Source organism: Chamaea fasciata, unplaced genomic scaffold, assembly GCF_029207755.1.
Source record: "Chamaea fasciata isolate MVZ Bird 193981 ecotype frontalis unplaced genomic scaffold, bChaFas1.0.hap1 SCAF_5, whole genome shotgun sequence".
NCBI classification, from domain to species: domain Eukaryota; kingdom Metazoa; phylum Chordata; class Aves; order Passeriformes; family Sylviidae; genus Chamaea; species Chamaea fasciata.
This window is the reverse complement of record NW_027094090.1, coordinates 60,617,511-60,639,811: the sequence shown is the minus strand read 5'-3', so window position 1 is coordinate 60,639,811 and position 22,301 is coordinate 60,617,511. Positions and strand designations below refer to the sequence as shown.

The window sequence follows — 22,301 nt, the reverse complement described above, 5'->3', positions numbered from 1 at the left end:
GCAGACACAGAAATAACTGTCTGGACACTAGGCCACACTGAAATGCTTCATCTCTTTTTCTCTTTGAAGATACCACGTCCAAGCTTAAGTTTTCATTTTAAGGAGCTTCTGTACCAACTTAGCAATTACATCAGATATTAAAAGCAGACGCTTGTTAGAGGCAAGAATCCCCTCCAAAAAAACCCCATAACAGCAAACTCTGCCCAGCCCTAGTTTGGGAGATACTATTTTTGTTCCTGTCAGGACTGTAAGCCAAATAAGTACCATGAAATACTTCAGGCTTTTGAAGGATGTAGGGAACAGCCCAAGTTGAAATTCACCACATTTACAGATGTCAGATTTTCACCACCTAGCATGAGGCATGTAAAGAGGGAGTAAGAGAAAGGGGCCCAGTAGCTCACTCAGATCTCTTGGGCCTCCCTGCCATCCCAATGCCTTTCAGGGGCTGCAGGTGCTCCACATTCTCTGGCTGAGCCCACCACCGTTCATTCATGCTGGGATCCAGCTGGGTGCCCACCCACCCATCATGGGCATTTCCTCTCTCTGGGGGAAGCGCTGGAGGTGCAGTATCCTAAAGACTCTGTGGATCAAGAGGATTTATTTTAGGCTCATCTTCCTAATGCTTTAAGATGACTACTTGAAATTCTAATAAAAGGGATCTCCACTTCCACACCAATGGCAAACACCTCAAAATGATTTCACTGCTGTTAACAGGAGGAACACATTGCCCAGACAATGCCAGTAGTCAGTGTTCCACCCCTGTCCTGGGAATCTGGAAACACTTCAGGGCCAGAACTGGAAGCCACAGAATAAAAGCGCTGATGTTTATCTCACTAGAAATATTACAAAAAATACGCTAGGGATCAGCTAATGCTATAAAGAAAAAAAAATAAATTTGAGTTGTTTTTAAGATAAATTCATACAGCAAATTCAAATTTGCCTTCAAGAGAAAATAACTCCTACCTTTAAAATCTCATTAACAAAAAGAAAACAGCACAAGAGGATTCTTTGCTGATGTTTTAGGTTTTCCCATTTGTTTTCCACTGATGCAAGAATCACAAATAACAAGACAACAACCATTATTACAATAGCTAGGAGCACAATGAAGGAATCAATCTGAAGCAGACAGCTTTTAGCAGTTTCTCATGTGAAGTCTCTTGAGTAGAGACCTTCCAGTTCACTTGCTCCTCTCTGCTCTCCTGCTTCTTGCAACACGTACTGCTTATTCCCACAAGAATTCCCCATTGTCAGCTGCCATAAAAGATGGTGCCATTTTGAGCAGAGCTGGACATGAACACAATTCAAATCCTTAGCAGGTGCCTTCTGAGCACACTAAGTGCTCACACATCTTTTTAACAAACTGAAACAAAGCAACACCAAACTCCTTGTCACTCCCTGTCAACAGCAGCAACATGATGCCTGTATAGACAGGGGAAATAATGTCAAAATTTCAGTTCAGAGGCCACAGCCTGCAAGGCACAAAGGCATGGAAGGGGGTGGAGTAATGGTGGCTGCAGAGCAACTGCAGACAGTGGGGCAGGGATATTGGAGAACCTCAACTAAGGAAAAAGCTCATGAGGTAACCAAGAATTAACTTAGGAGACAATATTTATGGAAGAGTAATGAATTATGAAGTATTATGAACGTGCTTATCATTAAAGCCCCTTCCCCAACTTGACAAATTTACTCACTCTCTGCATCAGAAATTCCAAGTTTGTACAGGTACACCTCTGAGAAAACAGACACAGCAGTATTCACAATGTGTTTGATAGGACAACCACTTTATTACAAAGAACAAACAACGCATCAAAATAAGACTAATCAACTTGTATTGTACAAATGTCAGTTTCCTTGTAGAGGTCATTAAGTAACAGGCTGTAAGACTAAGTTCACGTCAAATTCGCTATCCTGAAATAATCAGATAACAACAGTAATACTTATTATATCTTCAGAGTTTATGGCATGATCATGTGCTCTACTCCAAGCTACATTCAAAAGATATTGCTATAATTACTTTGAAAACACAAAGTGTAGATTATTGTTCACTTCATTTCCACTTTCACAAGAACATTCTGAAGACGAAGCTGTGGCAGTGTCTCCCACAACTGGCATGACTGCCCTATGCTTACACAGTCACAACCTCCCCAATGAGTTCAGTAAACCTAGACAATTCTACAATATGGATACTGCAATCTGATAGATTTCAGCTTGTCACATGTCCTTTAGCAGTATCTGAAATAAATGGATAACATGGAGTCTCAAAGAGCTGGTGTCAATAATCTTCTAAACTTTAAAATCGAACAATCAATATTTGTCTGATATCTAGCTGATAGGCAAACAGGTGGGATTTAGACATTATAAATACAGTTCTAAAACAGACCACAAAGTGTATTTTACAGTGTGTACCACAATTTCAGTTAAAAGTAAAACTGAGCAACTGAAGAGCTGCATATGATCACTATTCAACATTACCCAACTTGGACAGAAAAGAGGAAGTGACATCTTATGTCAAGTCAGCTGAAAAAAAGCACACTCCCAAGGAAATTAAACTTTCATTGAAAACGCCACAGTTTTACCCTTTGGTAGTCGTGACATACCCACTGAAAAAAGAAATTGTGCAAAGCATGTGAAACCAAGTGCAAAAAAACTCCACCCAGACACACCCAACATGTTTTATTCTTAAATAACAACTCTACAATCACAGCTATCAACCAACAAAATCAAAGCCACAAGTGTTTTCTCTAAAGGCTTCTTTCACAGTACTAATAAGGAAAACCAAGTTCTATTCTTCTAGTTGACAGTTCATGTGTATGGTACTTTAGTTATCAGACAGTATTGGTAGTGAGATCCTACCTGACGAAATGGACCATTAAAACACAAATATCTTAAAGCCAGTTAACTTCAGGAAAAGTCCTATACATTCATACTATAAACACTGTTTAAAGTGAAACTGGGATATCTGTCATTGTCATAAACACGTGTTTTTTCTCTGGAGTCAAACCACGTGTGTTACTCCTGTGCCACAATTAACACTATTATAGCCATTTATGGTCCCCAGCACTTTCCAGATGCTATTGAAGCATGTGATACATTGCGATAATTAAGGCCGTACCAGCACTTCGTTATAACCCTAATTCTCAGGGCAGCCAACGCTTGGCTATTAAATCTGCTCTGGGATACTTGAGCTGCTAAATCTCTACTATTTCAGTGATACTTCTCCCACCAAACCAGGCACATTATTGATTTTAGTTTATATATTTACAAATGCTCTTAAGACAAATTTAACTGGAAGAGGCAAGAAATTCTACCTTGATGTATAATCTTTTGGCATTTGGGGCAAAATTAAAGTGCAAAGTATAAACTTCACTGCACAGTAAATAATTTAGATTTTATTTTAAAATAAACCTTATTTAGTGCCTCAATCTATTCCCCTAGTGACCTTGTCCAACTCAGCCATTTTCCTCTACGCTTTGGTAAACATAGTTGTATATATAGATATATAAATAGCATTTAAAATGTTTACCTTTATTTCACTACTGTGAACAATTTTTTTCTTTCCACATAGGAATGGATCAACCTATTCCTAGAAGTAATGCTTGGTTGATTTTATCAGCTAGCTAGTTAATGTAAAATGATGCATAGTAAAAGGGAGATACTGAACTTGATTGGTAGAATATATTGGTAAAGCAAACAAGCACTTAAGAAGATTAACTGGAATAAATATGTTGAAAGTTGCCATATAACATGTGCAAAATTGCTTACCATGTATTCTAAACTTTGGTTAAAATTTTCAGATTGAAATTTTACAGAAACATTATGGAAGCAACACAAGTGATTACTAACACAGGAATGAGGTAAGTTATTATTAGTGCAAAAAGCAAGCATATGCTAAAAGCAAAGCATATGGATTAAAAATAAAAAAAAAGAGAGAGAATGAATCTCATGGAAGTTTTAATACAAGACCAGAAAGGTCTCTTGTAAACATTGGTATTTACAAGTTTGAGATTTGTACAACTACAAAAGGATAATTTTAAGTAATAGTAGTGCATTTACAATGTATTTGTGTTTTTTGTAACGAGAGTAATGGATACGTTTATCTTTTTCCTTTTAAATTTTCAGGGGATATCTTTCAAGATTAAGATATTTGTTACAAATAGTAGAAAAAATCATTTCTTTACAAAAAAAGTATATATTAAAATATTTATACATTTTAAGTTACTATATAATAACTGGAAATTTTTGCCTTGTACTCAGGCACCACAATGAAGAATGTGGTATAGGGAACCAAAACCAAACAGAATTTGCTCATATCCCAAATCTTATGAATTATTTATGCAAGATCTGTAGCAATCATGGGGACTCTACCTCATATACTACTACTTCTGCCAATTCGTTTATTCATTTTTAATTTGAAACTCTGTGTTCTTTACATTTTAACTTATCACTACCAAAAGGAACTGCTGGATAGGGTGTGATCCTCCACCCGACCATCTCTGATATATTTTCTATATGATACTCATACCTGAGCAAGGCTCTATAACGTTGATGTGTCAAACGTAAAAAAGGTTATATATTTTTCAGATAAAAACAATGCAAAAATAAAATATTTGTAGCATTTACAAATAGTACAAGAGTTACATTAAACACTACATTCGAAACTTGAGATTTATTAAGTCGTTTCTACTTTGAGCCTGATGTTTTCAGATCTGCAAAAAGAAGGAGACATTGTTAAATGTTTCATAATTTCACATGGTATACACAGTCAAACCTTTTCAAACAAACATTATTTCAGAGTTCTAGGATATCGATCATGGTCAAAACCCCTGCCAATTAAAGGGTTAATACAGCACTGAAATACTGAACATCATAGAAGACAACTTCTTCATTGTTACTGCCCATCTTATACAATCTTAGAAAAGCACATATTAGAAACCAAGCAGTGGAGCATCCAACAGGTGGGCCCCAGCCCACCAGCTGAGGTCAGCTACCCCCAGACCACAGTTCCCTGCTGCCTGAGAGGGTGGGCACTCTGCCCTTGCTACCCTCCTCTGCGCCCACAGCATCTTTTGCTGAGCAAAGGCAGATCCCAACAAAGCTAAGCCAGAAACAGGAGGGAGTGGGATGAGAAGCTGGCAAAACTTGAGACCCCAGACTGGCTTACTTATAAGGCATGCCAGAACTGACCAGCCTAACACTAATTTTATTTTCAGTGGATCCATTCCCATCCCCAAATCATCATGAACCTGGACAAATTCAAGACCAGGGACAAGATGACAAAACCTCTTCTGGCGTAACACAGATTTTCAAGTGTATATGCATCACAAAAATGCACCTTACATCACCTAGTGGAACATTTTTTTCCATTTAGGAGGGTGAAAAGACTGAAAAAAACCCTGATTACATTGTATGTCATGCACATGATTCACATAACTGGATTACTTCCTATTAGACTGAAAAACTTCTGAGCTGAAGTGAATTCTAGGGAAGTCAGAAGCGACAACCCCAGAATTGCATAAAACTCCCGTAAGGAACAGAACAACATTTCAAGAAGTTCACACGCAGTGCTGTGCTGGTTCTGGAAGAAATGCACAGCTCCTGCTGCACTGGAATGCTGCATGTGACAGTGACTTTACCTTGGAGCCACCGAACCTGCGTGGCCGGGCCGTAGCCCCTCTCGTTCTTGGCGGAAATCCTGAACACAATGGCAGGCCGGGAGGTGTAATCCACGTGGGCATTGGAAAGCTGGGCAGCAGTCACTATGCACGAGGTTTTAAGACCGCAGTATATCCTCATAAATACGAGTTGACTTGGATTTTCCTGTAATTGCGTGGAACGGATGGCTAAGTAGGCAGAATATTCTAAAATATTTCCAGAGGGTGAAGCAGGAGGCTCCCAAGAAAGGTGAATACAGTCTACACTCTGGAGAAGGAGAAAAAAATATGATAGTATGTAGCTAACCGTAAATATACAAACAATATTAAAAAAACCCCCAACAAATTCTAAAGATTAGCTGAAAATTCTAACCTATCATCACCACTCTGGAGATAAGGATGCCTTTTGACTCTTTTTTAAGAAGTGTGGTAAACCCCTACAGATTTAATGATGTAAGACTAGAAAACCATGGGGAAACTATCAGATGATTGAATGGGTGTCTGCTAACATGAACATTAAGTCCTAAAATAATTCTTTTTAACAAATTTCTTAGAGATTATTATATTAAGCACAGTGAATCAAGTAAGTATTGGAGACTACTTTATATGAAAATTTTAACTTAAAAATAAAACTATAAACTATAACCAAGAGTTCTGAGAATACACCAGTGACCAGAATTTTACACATCAGAACCAGAATTCCTCACCTTGGTGATTTTGACTGTTGAAGGAGCTCCAGGAAAACCTGGAATGCACGTCTTGAATTCACTGATTTTACTGAAAGGCCCAACACCACAGCCATTAATTGCAGCAACTCTGAACCGGTACACTGTGCCTGGAAACAGATCCTGTTTCTTAAGTAATCTGTAGTCTGGTACATCTGCACCTTCTGTCTGAAAATAAAGCAACATTTGTGTTATTTTTTAGAATATTATAAACACAATTAGCCTAAAAAACTATAAACTGTTAAGCTGAGATTAATTAAGTTTAATTGAATCTGAAAATCTATTTAAAGATGTTGTACTTGCATCAGAATTTATGCAAAGGTTCTGACTGACACAGTATCTCACCTCAAAACAGCTAATCTAAGATGCAGTGTGAGACCAAATCTCTAGACCAAAAGATAGCCCATTTTTTCAGTCATTTAAATTAAGCTGCACCTTGTGGTTATTTTTATTCAGGAAAGTTAAAACAAAGTAGCATTTAAGACTACATAAGTTATGATTTAGTTAACATAATCTTCTGTCCTAAAAAATATTTTTATTTCAAAAGCAGTTATTCCTAACGTCAGGAGCTGCAGTTTGATGTGTAGGTAATCAAAATGTTTTTAAGGAAAAGCCCTGTAAGTTAGTAACAAACAGCTTTCTGAAACATTATATGCTACCATACTTCCATGATTAAAATATGCATTGATGCATCACTGATCCTTACAGTGGAACTATCTTCCTACCGAATAATGTCAAAGAACCACAATCAATGTAAACACTGTACAACATACTCTGCTCTTCAAAACTAAGAATATTTATAGTGAAGTGCTTTCAAAGAAAGGTTTCTGTTATATTGTTTCTGTCTCAAGACCACACAATTTTTGTTTCTAGTTAACTAGGATATAACTAATTTACACTTTTACCATCAAAACTGTGACACTTTTCCAAGTTTCACACTCCTAGTTTTCATGTATCAACTTACATGCACCAAATATTAAATTAGAAAGATGTAATACAAAAGCCACTACAGTTCCAGATCTAGCCATTTTAAACAGCCTAGCCAATGTCTTATTAGTATCTTAAACAATTTTTATGCAAAGATTGTGGAAATAGAGAAGAAACTGAAACATTTCAATGCTGGATTGAAATAACATTAAGAAATTGTGCGGGCTTGAAGAATTTTACTGGCTTGAAAGTTTCGTAAGTTTAAAATTGTTTCCTAAAGCAAGAAATAAGAGAAGAATTAGCAACAGCAAAATAAGATATTTTGTATTATCATACATAAACAACAAAAGAAAATTCACCTCGTTTAGGAAACAGTAAAAAGAGATGAGAAAAATACATGAGCAACTACTGGTCATATAATACAAAACTCCTACAAGCCCCAGATTCTGCTGCAGTATCAGAAAGTCCCATATTTTGTTGTGAACTACATAAGCAACAGATTCTGAAACAGGTACTTGCAAGTTACATCAGAGAAGCAGCAGCTACCTTGCTATTGATGTTCAGTGTTTCGTCAGGCAGCAAGTAGAACTGGCTCACCACAGCACTGTTGTTCTTAAAAATTCCCACATCGTACCACCGGCGGTCCCTGGTTTTCACCGGTGCCGGCGGCCTCTGGGCAGCTCTCTAGTATTTGAAGAACACTTCATGTAGATTACCCACACTTCAATGCCGTGGAAAAAAATGTCAAGGCTCTAGTGTATGTAAGAGACAACCCCCTTTTATACCTGTGTTATTACATTTTTATGCTTCAAATGAATATGCATGTATTATTAAAATACTGTGCAAAACCAACTGGTTCTTATTTACATTTACTCAGACACAGCTTGTCATTTAAAAAGCAACAGCTGGGATGTCGCATCTGATATTCTGAGCAGGGAGGGGAAGAACTTAAAGCTGTAGAACTAGGTGTCTGTAGCAGCATGTAGTTGTGAGTTAATTTCTCTCAGAGGCCAAGAAGTTTCCCAAAGTGGTCCAACACCAGCAGCTGCCCCTGGGGCTCAGCTGTAGCTCAGCCCCACACGTGCTCCTTGTCAGGCACTGCGGGACTCGCCTGCAGCTGAGAACAGCCCTCTGCCATGGGGCCAGGGGGATGGATGGATGCACACTGCTCCTGACTGACCCAGAAACACAAACTGGCTTTCCTGCTGCTCTCCAGGCACCAGGGAGGGCACTTGCACAGTCAGGTGCCCAGCACAGACAGGCCATGATCCTGCTGGCATGGAAATGGGGCAGGAGCTGCAGCTGCTCTTGGCAAAAGCACCCCAACCCTTTATTAGCAGCTGCTTCTCCCCATCCTTAGTTCCTCACTTTTGGTGGCAACAGTGGCACCTTGGGTTTGTGTATTAAGTTGTAAGCAGGTGAAATAGGAAGCATTTACTTTTTCAGGCAGTATTTACAGCTTGCATAGTCAGTCCCCATCTCCTCTAGGGAAAAACATCAAGATATCAGTTAAGTTATGCTTCAAATCTATAGAATCAGCAGCTTACACTAGTCTGATCTAATACATACTTCATTTTAAATTCAGTTGTGCATACAGAAAAACTTTTCACTTTTGCACATCATGCAGAAGAGACCATTCCACTGTGCCAGTTGATAAAAATGATTCAACAGCTGAAACATGTACTTGGATCTCCTCCCAACTACACAACTGCTACTCAGATTCACATCTAACCCACACAATGCAATTAGTTTTATAACAGAAATGTTTACCCCTGTAAAAACATTCACTCCAAGCTCAAAATAAACACTGCTTTTCTTTCAGAACTATAATTAAAGGAAAACAGAAGAGCCCTTACAACTAATCAACAGAACAATAGGTAAAGCAATTTGATAATACTTTTTCAGACTTACAGAAGAGTGTGAATCATTTGTCTGTTCAGTACTGACCCTTGTTGAAGGCATGACATAGGCAGTTTCAGCAGCTAAAAACAAAACGTTACATTTTAAAAACTTAAGCAATAGAAAAGATTTAATACAAAAACCACAGAGTATGAAAGTTGACCTTAATAGCCAAGTATTTGTTGCACAAGAATGTCTCACAGTTCTTTGGCATGCAGTTCTATTTATAGCACAAACTAATTTTGGCTTCTGCCATAGTCACAGAACAATTCTGAGAGTCTGGCACTGGAGGCTGCTACAGATAATAGAAACAGAAGGCAGGACTCAGAAAATCCTAAAAAGTGACAGCATTATGAAATAGATATAAAATATTTGTGAACAAATAATCTAAATACCAGATTGAGACACATACTGGGGACAACGTATGAATAGTCTAAGTGAATTCTTAATTTGATTGTATTGTTTCTAACATCAATACAGTCTGAATTCTGAACACAAGTAGTTAAACAATCCTAACAAATGGGAACAGAGCATTCATTAAATTTAAAATGGAATCTTAAAAAAAAAAAAAATTAAGCACATGAGTAACACATGGGAGTATTAGTATTCTGTGCTTGTATTCCTGAGTTTTGCTTTTAAAATACAATACTGCTTGGTAAAAATCACACTATACACACAACATCAAAATGAGAATACAGTTCTTTAGTTAACACTCAAAACAACAACAAGCACAGCCTGTTGATATTTGTCAAAAACAAAACTTGAAAAACTACCTATTTATGATCTGCATTGCTGCTTATTTTGGGTGTTTCCAGCAGACTGTGAAGAGGCCAGCACATTAGACCAGAAGTGAGCTGGCCATATTAACTGGCCACATTTATTACAGTTGCTTAAAATCAAAAACATCTAAGGTCACTATTTTAGTCTTTCACTGACTAAATAGACAATCACTGAATGAGAGCAAATGTGCAACGAGCACCAAAACAGGCTCCCACTGATATTTAGAAAATGAGCCTCGGCATAAATGAAGATTTTTCACTTACAGGAAACATGGTGATTTACAAATGCATAGAAGGAATATCCTGATTTTAAGAGTTGTATAAATGCTAACAGAGATCATCCAGGCTGCACAAGGTCTTCAATGCCCAAAGCCCTATCTACATCCCAGGTACTACTCAAGACAGGAATCCCACCACACTAGAGGAACTCTGATGGCCTTAGAAATACATGGCTCAAAATACAGTATGTGAAACACATTTCAAACCTTCAGATTTTGAATTGAATGTTGTTAGTGAAGTTTCATCTTTAACAACTGCCCCATTTGTACTTGATGATTCAGTTTTAACAGCCTGCTGGGTTACCATAGTTTGTGAGCTGGAGACAGTACAGGATACAGAAGCATCAGGATTTACACTTTGTTTGTCCAAGTCATGTAATTCACCTACATTTGCTGATGTCTGAGCACCTTAAAAAAAATAAATGAAATATTAGCCAGAATTCAATATTGATAACACAACAAATCTCAACTTGGTCTAAGGGATTTAGTTTCAAATAAAGCCTGAGTTTAGCTCAGAGTTAGGTTAGAACAGATCTGATTATACTGATTGCTAATGCTTACTTTAGGTTTTTAACTGAACAAAAGTCTGTCTCCACAGTCATAAACAGATGCATGTAAGCAGTTATTTTAAGCTTGCTGGTTTTTATGTATTTGGTCACAAAAAATTAATTTGGGGAAAAAAAACCCCTACTAAAATAAAGCATCCACACAAATGAGTAGCATAGATTTGTAACAATCAATTTAAGATTAACTCCTGTAGAAGTCTGCTTCTCACTTAGCAATACGAACCAAAATTTCCACATCTAATTAAATTACACTGTGAAGGAAATAAAAATCCAACTACCCATAAAATGCATTGAACGCAAATATAAACAAACCAGACGATTAAGCCTGGATTCACTACACTGAACTTAAGACAACTTCAGTGAAATGCATAAATCAGAGCCTTGTCATCTTTTACTTCCTCTACAGAGAGAAATGTGCTTGTCTCTACATTGCCTGAAATTTTACATCAACCAATAGCTTTTCAGACAGAAACAGTGTCAGTTTGGAGATACTATCACCATAATGTTGTAAAATGTCATCTGTCCCTTTTAACTTGATGCTAAAAATGGCTATTTACATTTAAACAGACAGATTTGCCATCATAATAATGAATATATTGACAATTTCATGTACCTTGCAACACTTCAACAAATGAAGATCTCAATTTTCTTTGTGTCTTTTAAAAATATGTTCAGTAATAACTAACACAAGTTGGGTTTTTCAAACTATAAAGGATTCTTAAATAATTTTAAATTACAAGACAGAAATAATCTCATTTTATGTTTTTGAGATGAATTTTAACTCTCACTTTTTAATTTTTTTTTCTACAGTGATCTTACTTGAAGTACAACCAGGCAAAAGAGAAGGGGCATTTGATTCTTTGAATCCTGTAGCATCTGCGTGGTTTTTCATAGTCTCCTGTGTAACCTTGTTTTCAGCTGCTGTAACCTTTTCTTTTCCTTCTACTTTTGAACTGGATGAAAGGGCAGCTTGGACCTAACCAAAACAACACATTTGTTAAACTGCAAAGTTCAGAAATTTCAATTGCAACACGGCATGAAAATGCTTGCTCATAAACAACAATATAAACTCCTCCAACAATTCCCCCTAGTACTTTAAATTAGACCAAGAAATCAGTTTCTCAGTCCTTACCTTAGTCATTATAAAACAAAGACACACTGAGTTCATTTGGAAGAGTCACACTAAATTTTATCATTACATGGAATTCCACTGCTTTTATATTTAGTAGCAATATTAGTTGTTATTAGTTTTTTAGTGTATATTTAGTCTACTGGGGGGACTTTGGGGGATGGGAAAAATCACGACTACAGAGGCTTTCAACCTTTACTTTCCTGCATGCACTTGAGATATTTCTACTCTTAGTGAAATTCATGGTTTTCTCCAGGAATCCATCATGGATCCCATACAGACCTAAGACTTTACACAATTAAGAAAAGGTCCTAAGTTCTAAAAATGGGATCCTTTACCCAGAGTTTGTCCTCACTATTTCTGTTAAATTGGCAAAATAGAGGAGGATTTACAATTGCACACCAGACAGATAATAACTGAATTTAACCTGCTGTAGGAACTTACAACTAAGTAGACTAGCATAAAACTAAACTAGACTAACAAAGAAGGAATATGCCTTATTCTTTTTGCTTCCCACATTAATGTCACCAACATTTTGTCAATGAATAGCATTCCTACTGGTGTCAGGATCCCAGCTGGCATTGTGAAACACAATACAGTTGCAATTCCCTTCTGCATGAACAAGAAGAGGACTTGAAAGATTGTCTCTCAACCATAAAAGCAAAAAGTAGGTAAGCAGACAAGTACTTCAGCAGGTGTCCATCTTTTTGTTTTATTTGGTTGGGTTTTTTTTGTTTTGTTTTGTTTTTTTTTTCGCTAAGACCCAAAATGTATGCAGGAGTTTTAAAACTGAGAAAGTGTTCTGGCAGTTCACTACCTTCCCACACTGTTTTAACACTGAAGCATTTTTCAGTTTACACTTACATTATTAGGAATGAGATTATTTGTTTGGCTGGGATGATCCACCTTCATTTCTGGATAAGGGACGCTAGGCAATGATTGTGGACTCTGATGGAGAGAACAGCCACCTTGCAGGTAAACAAAAGCAAATTCCCATCAGTTATTTAAAACTTAATATTATGATGGTTTTAACCTACTTCAGTAAGGAAGAGGGAGGCCAAAGTTGCCTGAAGGAAAATCTGGTTGTAAGTCTGAAATGAAACTGTGGTCCAACAGTCAGATAAAATCCCTTCCTCACAGTTTCCTTTCTCAACTTGTGCCCAGCATTCTACAAGTATCTTCATAATTCAGATAGCTGGCCAAAACCAACAGAAACAAGTGAAAGGGGAGTTTTCCATAATTATGATGCAGGCATTTGGAGAATACCCAAAGAAACAGGGTCTCTCTCTCACAGAATGGTTCTTTAAAAAACGAACTAACATTTATTACTTATGCAACCCTCCAGTCAGCCTGTGCACAAACATTAGTGTAACGTGATCTGACTGCTACCTTGTGAACTCAGCACTGATGTCTCAGGAATGCCAGCACCAGGAATTCCAGCCACTGGTGGCACTGGTGAGTCAGCATGTAACTGAAGAAGATATCCTTCAACTGTAGGTACTTCATCCCACTTCAACTGGAAAGAGTTGGTTGTAGCTCTGATCAGCTGCACCTGAGATGGTGCTAGAGGTCTCTCTACAAGAAACCAATACAACACAGATGGCACGTTAGAAACTGCCCTCCCTTACAAGCTCATTAAATAGCTGCATATTGCAAGTAAAATCAGTTGCTCCTTTCTCATTAAAGTACAATATATCCCAGATTCAACAAGAAAACACTGTCAAAGGTGTCAAGTCAAGACAGAGAATTACAAAGTGTCTTTTCAAAGTGCTCAAAAATGCTCCAGTTTTGGTGCTTTGTTTTCAATGGTTCTTCTGCTGCCTGTAGGCTTTTGGGTTAGAGCTACATCATTGTAGGGATTACAGGGACAGGAGATCCTTGTGCTTTCCTGAAATGCTGCAGGTAGCACTTTGGCTCCTAAAGCTTTACATATTCCTTTAATTCACAAATTATTCCTCTTTATTCCAATTCAAATTATTCCTGTGTAGCTGAAGTGAGCTTTCACTCTAACTTCTTCTGCACAGGCTGAAGCCTGGACATGACTAATGCCAACGACTTGCTCCTCTCACACGCCTCTATGTTTGACAAGGCTGCAATCTTAAGTACATCCTTCCCCTGCTACTCTTTTTCATTTTCTGAGGGAAAAATGAAACAGAAAAATAAAAAGTTCTATTCTAATTCCCTCTGTCCCAACACCATCTCAGTGTCTTGCTATCAATGCAGCTACTAATGAGTGAATAGCCTCCAGAACTCCCTTCATCCTCAGGAACAGTTTGGTCCTTTCTTAGATTGAGTAGTATTTTTCGCAGTCCAAGAGATAAGGAAGCAGCAGCAGCAATGGTCCCAAGAGAAGAAAGGATTTGGTGAAAAAATAAAGTAGTAATGGAGAAGATCACTTAAAAGAGAGGCCAGAAACCCTGAGTTTAGGCAAAACAGCCTTTAGCATCTCATATCAAATGACTATGGCATGCAGTGCAGAACTTAGCACAAAGTTTTTTCAGAGGCTTTAAATAAGCCTTCCTAATTTTTTCATTTTAAGTAATAGCCTTTAAACAACCAGCAGTGAAGCACGATTTAAAAATAATTTTTAAAATGTAAACAGTCTTCGAGTTTGCTACAGCTTTAATGTTCTGATCATCAATCATGCAAACTTTCCATATATTAATAAAACACAGAACCCAGTACAAGTCTCTTATTTATTTCTGACTCACCAGTATCAAGGTACCAAAGATCTTTGCAGCAAACTTGATTGTTCCAAGCTTTTCTGTAACCATCTCTACCACTCCAGATATACAGGCGAGTGCCAACTGCTACAGCACAGTGTCCTGCTCTTGGCCCTGGTAACAAGTTACTTTTGTCCTCCTGGCAATCTGAGATCAGACCTATCCATTCTGTGGTATCTAGTAAATGAAACTCAAGGCATTTAGTTTCTAGATGTTTTCCAACACAAGAAATCAAGACGTTAACACACTTAACTGCTCAGAAAAAAAAAAAAAAAAAGAAAATAAATCACTTCTGCTTTTATAGACAACTGCATTTAAAATGGAAATATTATGAAGAGAAGGTCACTTTCCAACTAGTGTGCAAGATGAAATCAATGCATACAGGCTGGATTTTCTGACCTCTGGTTGTCTCTCTCAGGCAAATAGATCAGAAGGTGAGAATTCAGGGATAGTACTATCATGCTTAGAAAAACCCCATTTCAGAATCTGTCTCCCGTGTTCTTCTATAAATGAAGGAGTATTTACATAACTTGTTTTAAAGTCGCATTAACAAAGATTTAAAGAAGCAAACCTGCTGAACCTTCAAAGAAAAATAGTAATTAAAATAGTATTTCTCAAGCAACATGCAAAAAACCGGCAACTGCTTTAGTCAGCCAGGATTACAACTATGTATCCTAAACTTTTGTCAAGGTCTTCAAAATAGTTACTCTGTTAAGAAAGTATTAATTCAAAATACCCATTTCCCAGAAAGGTAGAAACACTAACCCAAGTTAAGGTAAGAAAATGAACCGGTGCATTTCCATTCACCATCAGGAGCAGAAATTTCACCTCCTGCTGACTGTGGAACCCATCCACCAAAAACATACATTCTGAAATACAGGAAAAGAGGGAAAGGGGAAAAAGAAAAGAAATGCCAATTAACATCTAGATCTGCTGCATGTGCTCTCTCAAACTAGGACAAAAAAGAAAATTTCCAGTGTGTTACAGTTTTGGTTCACAGCAAATTTTATTTGTATCTGCTGTCTTTATGAAGTACTGTTGCAGACATCTACCTTCTGAAATTTTTGAGTAAATTGACTGATTGAAAAACCCAACCACACAAAAAAACCACCCAGAAATTCCTCAACTTCCTAGAAACAGAATCTAATACTGTAACATTTAGTAAACCATCACACTGCTAATGCTCTCCAAAAATCCCACACATCCTACAGAACTTCTACAATCCTTTACTGCAGACCCCTCAGTAAGTCATGCTAAAATAAGATGACTGGCATCTAACTCAGATATAGAAATTTAAAAATATAATGCAGGCTACAGACTGCTAACATTTTAAGTAATTAATAGAAAACTAAGCTGTTGGATCAGAAGATATAAAGCTTTCATACTTCTTTACTCCCTTGCCTCTTTCTCCTATGCCAATTTGTAAATTGATACAAAATGGACTGAAACCCATGTTTAAAAATCCATTTTATCAACGCTACCTGCCAAAACAAACCATATTGGCAAGAAGCAGAGTAATGAGGGACAGACTACAGAAAAACTGGGGAATAGTTCTGCCTGGAACTAGTTTTACTCTTTAAGCAGTTTCTTTGCACAGCTACCTCATCTGTGTCACACACACAGAGGCACTGAAGCTTGCTCCTGACAGAGCTCAGGCCCAGTTGAGGCTGCCCCAGAATGCACAAAGGTGCCCCAAGAAGCCCAGAAAGCTGCTGGTGGGTTGGGCAGACTGTCCTGCTGGCTGGAAACACTGACAGTTCGCTACCCCTGAGTTAACAGTGGCACTGAAATAGCAGAAAACTACTCTACAGGGCTGATGTTTACACTGAGCAGTAGTGGGTGGATAAGCATCATCATTCTCCTACTAGGTGTACCTTTCTAGAGTTGAGCTTTTAACAACAGACATACTTGTTTCCTATTACATTGGCCGTATGGAGACTGCGAGGAAGTGGCACTGTCCCTTTGGTTTCTGGTCTTGACCAGGTCATGGTTTCTAAAAGAAAGAGAATAAAAATCCTCAAAAACAAAAAACTTATCTTGTTGCTACATATTTCACTACCTGGATTTTAGGACAGAACATACCTCTAATATTCAGCAAAGCTAAACTTCACCTTTTTAAGATGGCTACTTTAAGAAAGAGGGTGCAATAACAAGCACTTGAAACTTCTTCTAAAAAAATCACAGGAAATACTGACAAACTAAGTGTTTATCAAAAACATAAATTATGGTTTCATTGTGGTTATTCAACTCTGTTTCTTTAGGGTGCTTTATAGACTATGACACCCATCTCAGGGAGTACCCAAAATCAGTGAGGATACTATATGCAAACCCTACTGTATGTATTTTATTCCAAATATTACAAAAGGTTAACACTATGGGGTCAGACTCAACAAAACCAGTATCACAGCATGCTATTAACCACTCTATACTCTCATTTTTCCCCTCAGCCAGTAAGTAATGACTTCTGCTGGCAAACCAACTCACCTATGTCAAGTTCCCAGAGATCATTAAGCCGACAGCCACACATGCCTCCAAAAATATACATCTTTGGGCTTCCCACATCTTTTCTGCAGTACACTATGGCTGTGTGAGATTCTCGGGGAGATGGCAAGATTCCTTTGGTCACAGGAATACTCCAGCCGACCACACCAGACCCATGTTGCAGCTCCAGTTCATAGAAGTCATTTAAATATCTAGGGTATTATTGTCAAAGTATGAAAAACTCACTTATAAGCATGATGACAAGTGCGCTTTAAACCCTGACCACTTCCAAGTATTACAAACTTCTGTCTTGGGAGGGTGTAGAGTTTTAAACTCTCAAAACATTTGATGCATCGTGGGCAGTACCAAATCTGGATTTAAAATGGATTTAAAACAAAGAAAATTACCAGTTATAACTTGTTGCCTCTGAGAAAACATGCTCTCACATTTGCTACACTGTATTACATGAAAGAAATATGAAAACATTTCTTGCAAAAATTGCTACATATGGACACCAATAAACTGCAAAGCTGTGGGAAAGACACAATGACAAGAGGTATTAGAGAGAAATTTCTGCAACTCCTAAGGCAACAAAGGTGAGAGAAGAAGCTGTTTGTTTTCTCGTGTCTTCAGGCTGGCCAATGCACAATTATCCATTTGTTGCTGAATCTATCAGCAAGTTATTTTTAGATAATGGTCTCTGAATCTTGGCATTCACACCAGATACCTCTTGTTTACTGAGCTTGAAATTGCCAGTTTATAGCTCAGTGGATATAAGTGCTCTGAACTGCAGGTGAACGTGGATATAAAACTTCAGCATTGTAGCACAGTTTGCTGACAATAACGGCAACTTCAGCTGTTATTGTAAGAATTTCCAGATGAATTCATAACTGTTTTTCACAGCAATAAAGAAGAAATATCCATCATGAATTCCCTGATGACTCATGAGACTCTGCTGATTGAGATAATTTTAACAAGCAAGCCATTCTTAAAAATATCACCCCAAATACTAGAAGAAATATCAAAGCCTACTCAGGTTTCCCTATAAAAGTGTCAGAGCTGTCACTCAGTGTTCCATATTGTGGGATTAGCAAAAGGAATATTTAATCTTCTTCGCATGTAACCCCTTCACTGCACAAATAATCCAACCTTGAATACTTGGTGTGCAGGACAGCCTGCCTAAAATGTTCCTTTCCAAAGCTGTCAAATCCAGTAATTGTTTTTTAAAGCCAGTAAATTCCAAGACAAGTCAGCATACCTGGGAACGTTATTATTTGAATCTTCACTTTCATTTGCCAGGCCACCAAATAAATAGCACTTGTTACCATACAAAGAAAAGCTGTGGCCAAGCCGAGGACAGGGTGGTGATCCATTTGAAGGAGCTTGAGGTTTTACTTTTTTCCAGAGCCATCGACTTGCCTTGAAGACAAGAAAAATTTATTCATAAATAAATTAATTTATAGTCAGTCATAACAAATAGAATTCATGTCATATTTACATATTAACATAAACATATATTTTCTGAATTATTTTCAAGGGAGTGCTGGGCTTTTCTTAGGACATTCATTAAAAGGGATGTGTAAGAGCTAACCTTAATAAAATATTAAATATATCATACTTTATTTAGACTAAATGGAAGTCTCTATTTCAAAGCTATTTAGAATAAACTTTAGATTCTTAAGATGGAGAAAATCTTTCTGAAGAGCAAAGACCATCATTCATCTGCAGCTGGTAAAACAAAACGTGTTTCTTCAGAGGCAGATACTACATAAAGTAGTCCTGAAAATCAAAACACATTCATACATTTCCTACCTGCAATTCATATAAATCATTGCTATATCTTCCATATTCAACCATTCCTCCAAAAACTAGTATTCTGGTACCATCACAAACAAATCCATGTGCTGCACAACCTGGAGGAATATCTCCCCTTACAGCAGGAAGGAACCATTGATTTGTAACTATAGTAGGAAGTAAAAAAACAAAAACCAGAAAAAAAAAAGGTTAGAAAAATATTTCAAACACTGAAACATGTATTTTTAAACACTTCTCCCTTCTAAAGAATTACCTTTTATCTGCAGACAACTGTGAATGGGCTATTTGCTTCACACAAAGTTTCAAATGATTTTTTTTTTTTTAATAAAAAGAAAAGCAAACACCTCTATCAAACCAATGTTACTCACTATATGAATGAGCCCATGAGGTCACTTTAACTAAGTCAGTCATGAAGGGTCATCCAGCAATTAAACAGACTGGCCAAGAATAGAGGCTAATGAGGAACACAAGTGCAGTTCCACACAAAAGAGATAACCACGCTAACTCGGAGGGAGCTAGCCCTAGAAACAGAATTATTAGAGCTACAGCAATGTGGCACTGTGCCTGGACTTAATAGCCCTACTGAAAAACTAATTACACTGTTCTGGGACCCATTTTAATATCCACAGAGTGCTGCACTGATATGTGGGAGAAGAGAGGTACAGAGTCAAGAAAAAGCAACTGAGACTGTCTGATCCAGTAGCAGCATATTGGTGCCTAAACTGTTCTGGAATTTAAGAATTACAGGAGACAATGTCTTTTTTCCCTGCACTTTTTTATGAGTACAAAGAGGAGAAGTAGGAAGTTAGAAGCTTCCAGTGAGTATTGCTGCAGGGGATTAAGATGCTCTCACTGTGTGCCAGCTCCTCGAAAATCATCACATGCATAGCAAGGGCCATGGATGACATCCCACGCTCAGGCAGCTCAGGTCATAACCCTGCATCTCAAAACCCCAGAATAAAAAAGGTCAGTTTGGGCCAAGCACTCATCCAGAAACTAGAACAACTGAGTCATGATCCTTTCTGTCACTGCTGCAAAGAGGTAACACCTTAAGTAGAAAGTCTGTGAAGAAAAAAACAAAGTCATGATAAGAGTCACTCAAAAGGCACCCGTCAGAACCTCTGTTCTGATGGCATAACTATGTTAGGAGTTTTACTTGGATTACTTGTCAGAACAGAAAGGTTAAGAGGATTTTTTTTTTCCTTCTCCCCTCAGAAATGTGATTTAAGCATAGCGGATCTTTAAGCTATCAGAGAAAAATCTGCCTGGAAAAACCTCAAGCAGCCAACACCGGTTGACTGAAAAGCACAGAGCAGTCGCTGAACTCTCCCGTCTCGGCCCAAGCCCTGAAATTACACGCAAGTTTTCCAGTCTCATCCAGTATACCGTACAGTAACCATTTAGGCGCCTGATCTTTCACAAACAAAATCGGTCTGGGGCAGCTTCCTGTTTGGAAAAGCTCCCCGATGCCAACACGTTCGCTTTCCCAAACAAGATTCCCGATCCAGCGCGTTCGGCTCCCGTGAGCTGCCGCCACCAGAGGGAAGGAGGGGGATCCCGACACTCGCAGGGACTAATCCCGCCCTGCCGCCATTCAGCCGCGACCTGCCAGGGGAGAGAGGCTCCGCACCCCCGCGACAGCCGGGGAAAGCGGAGCAGCCGCGGGACGCACCGGGAGATTCTCCCGGTCGCTTTTCCCCAGGACGGAGCACTAACCCCGCAGCATCAGCCAGAGCGCAGCACCATCCCAGGGAAGAGCCCTGGCCCAGGCACATTTCCCGCCCCGCCATTTCGGCTCCGGGCAGCTCCTCAGCCCGCCCGCCGCTCCCTCGGCCGAGCCCGCCGCGGGCAGCGCCGGGGGAGGGCGGGAGGCCCGGGGACGATCCCGGGCGCCGAGCGGAGCCCGGTGCCACCGGCGGTCGCAGACGGGACAGCCCCGCCGCTGTCCCCCCCGCTCCGCCCGCCCCGCGGCGCGGCCCCGCCCCGCGCACCCGTGTTGTAGACGTGCAGCTCGTCGGCGATGCCCTCGTTGCCGCCGCCGAAGATGATGAGCAGCTCTCGGATGGCGACCGCGCGGTGCCCGTGGCGGGAGCGCGGCACCGGCCCCGTGAAGGAGGACACCCGCCTCCAGCTCAGCCCGGCGGCGGCCGCCGCCATCTCAGCGCCGCTCCCACAACGCACCGCGCGGCCGGGGCAGCCCGCCGGGGAAGGGGGAGCGCTGACGTGAGGGCGGCGGGTCCGCGTCCCGCCCGTGTCCCGCCCCGCGGCCGCCTCTGCCGCAGCCCCGGCTCGGCGCGGCCCCCTCCGCTCCTGCGGCGCCCCCGGGCCCGGCCGTGCTCCGGCGGGAGCCCTGCGGGGCAGCAGCCCTGCCTGCAGCGCACGCCCCCCGAGGGGTGCTCGGGCACCGCGGAGGTGGCGTGTGCTGCTCTGCTTGGGCGCCTGGTCTGCCGCCGGGCCCTCAGAAACGTGTAGCACATTCTTTTTCTTTTTTTTTCTTTTTTTCTTTTTTTTTTCCCCTCTCTTTTTTTTTCTTTTTTTTTTCTTTTCCCGGTTTTGTTTTTTTGACTGGCTGGGAGTAGGCGAGGCAATGCTGCTTGCCTGCGAGGTGTGCGGCGAGGAAGAAATGAGTTGCTGTTTAAACACTGTAGGCTGAGATTAGCAACCGAGGTTTCGGTTCCACAGCTGGCAGGGGGTGGTCTGAGTGAATTCGAAGGTCTCGTTCTGCAGGAGAGGAGCTGCTCCTTCCTGTGTGAGGGGGGTGTTCTGTGAGAATATATAACCGTGTGAGGCTGAGGGGAATCCAAAGAAGGTGCCTTTGGTGTGTGAGAAACAACCGCTCAGTTTAAAATTTTAGAAGGTTTATTAAACCTTAACAAATACAACAAAGGACTGAATAAAGAAAAAGGACAGCGCGCTGGGAGTTGGTGACTCGGCAGCCACGAGCGCGTCTACGAAATGGCTGTTCTGCCTTCTCTACCCCCAGGGGGGTTGCATCAGGCAACCCTGGCCCGTCCCGAAGTCTGTCAGCCAACTCTTCTTTGCTGCCAGTTGTTGGAGGCTGCTTTCTTGCAACTTGATGGGCGGTCAGGTGTGGTCATGCCGTGCCTCCTAGTAACAAGCTTTTCCCATTCTCAGCTGCCCCACGCAAGGGGCCTTCGCTCCACATGCCCGGGACAACGCAGGCTGCAACGGCACAGAGTGGGGGAAAGGATGCTGTGGGGTGAACAGAGGACATCTGAACAACAAACCACAATAGCCCGACTGTACATCAGTAAAACTTCTTTTAACATACACACAATATTCATCCGCTAATTGCGACAACCAATCA

The 22,301-nt window shown here is 39.9% G+C and overlaps 1 protein-coding gene across 1 annotated transcript; it reads right to left on the bottom strand.

Moving 5' to 3' along the window:
* Nucleotides 1-1,764: 1,764 nt before the first annotated feature.
* On the bottom strand, nt 1,765-21,130 carry HCFC2 (host cell factor C2). The gene is made up of 16 exons (XM_066183942.1): nt 20,965-21,130; nt 18,971-19,119; nt 18,417-18,577; nt 17,162-17,370; nt 16,586-16,670; nt 15,443-15,546; nt 14,666-14,854; nt 13,344-13,529; nt 12,819-12,922; nt 11,645-11,801; nt 10,467-10,667; nt 9,215-9,285; nt 7,850-7,987; nt 6,359-6,544; nt 5,634-5,919; nt 1,765-4,706 (listed from the first exon to the last, which is right to left on the bottom strand). Exons 1-16 carry the CDS (start codon nt 21,128-21,130, stop codon nt 4,681-4,683), a joined length of 2,418 nt encoding a protein of 805 aa, XP_066040039.1. The 3' UTR covers nt 1,765-4,680.
* Between the last annotated feature and the right edge of the window lie 1,171 nt (nt 21,131-22,301).

Coding starts and splice junctions, on each gene's coding strand:
- HCFC2 (XM_066183942.1), bottom strand. CDS start 21,130: ATGGCGGCGGCCGCCGCCGGGCTGAGCTGGAGGCGGGTGTCCTCCTTC. Junction 16,671..17,161: donor TCTCTGGGAACTTGACATAG/GTGAGTTGGTTT, acceptor TCTTTCTTTTAG/AAACCATGACCTGGTCAAGA. Junction 10,668..11,644: donor TTTGCCTGGTTGTACTTCAA/GTAAGATCACTG, acceptor ATTTTTTTTAAG/GTGCTCAGACATCAGCAAAT.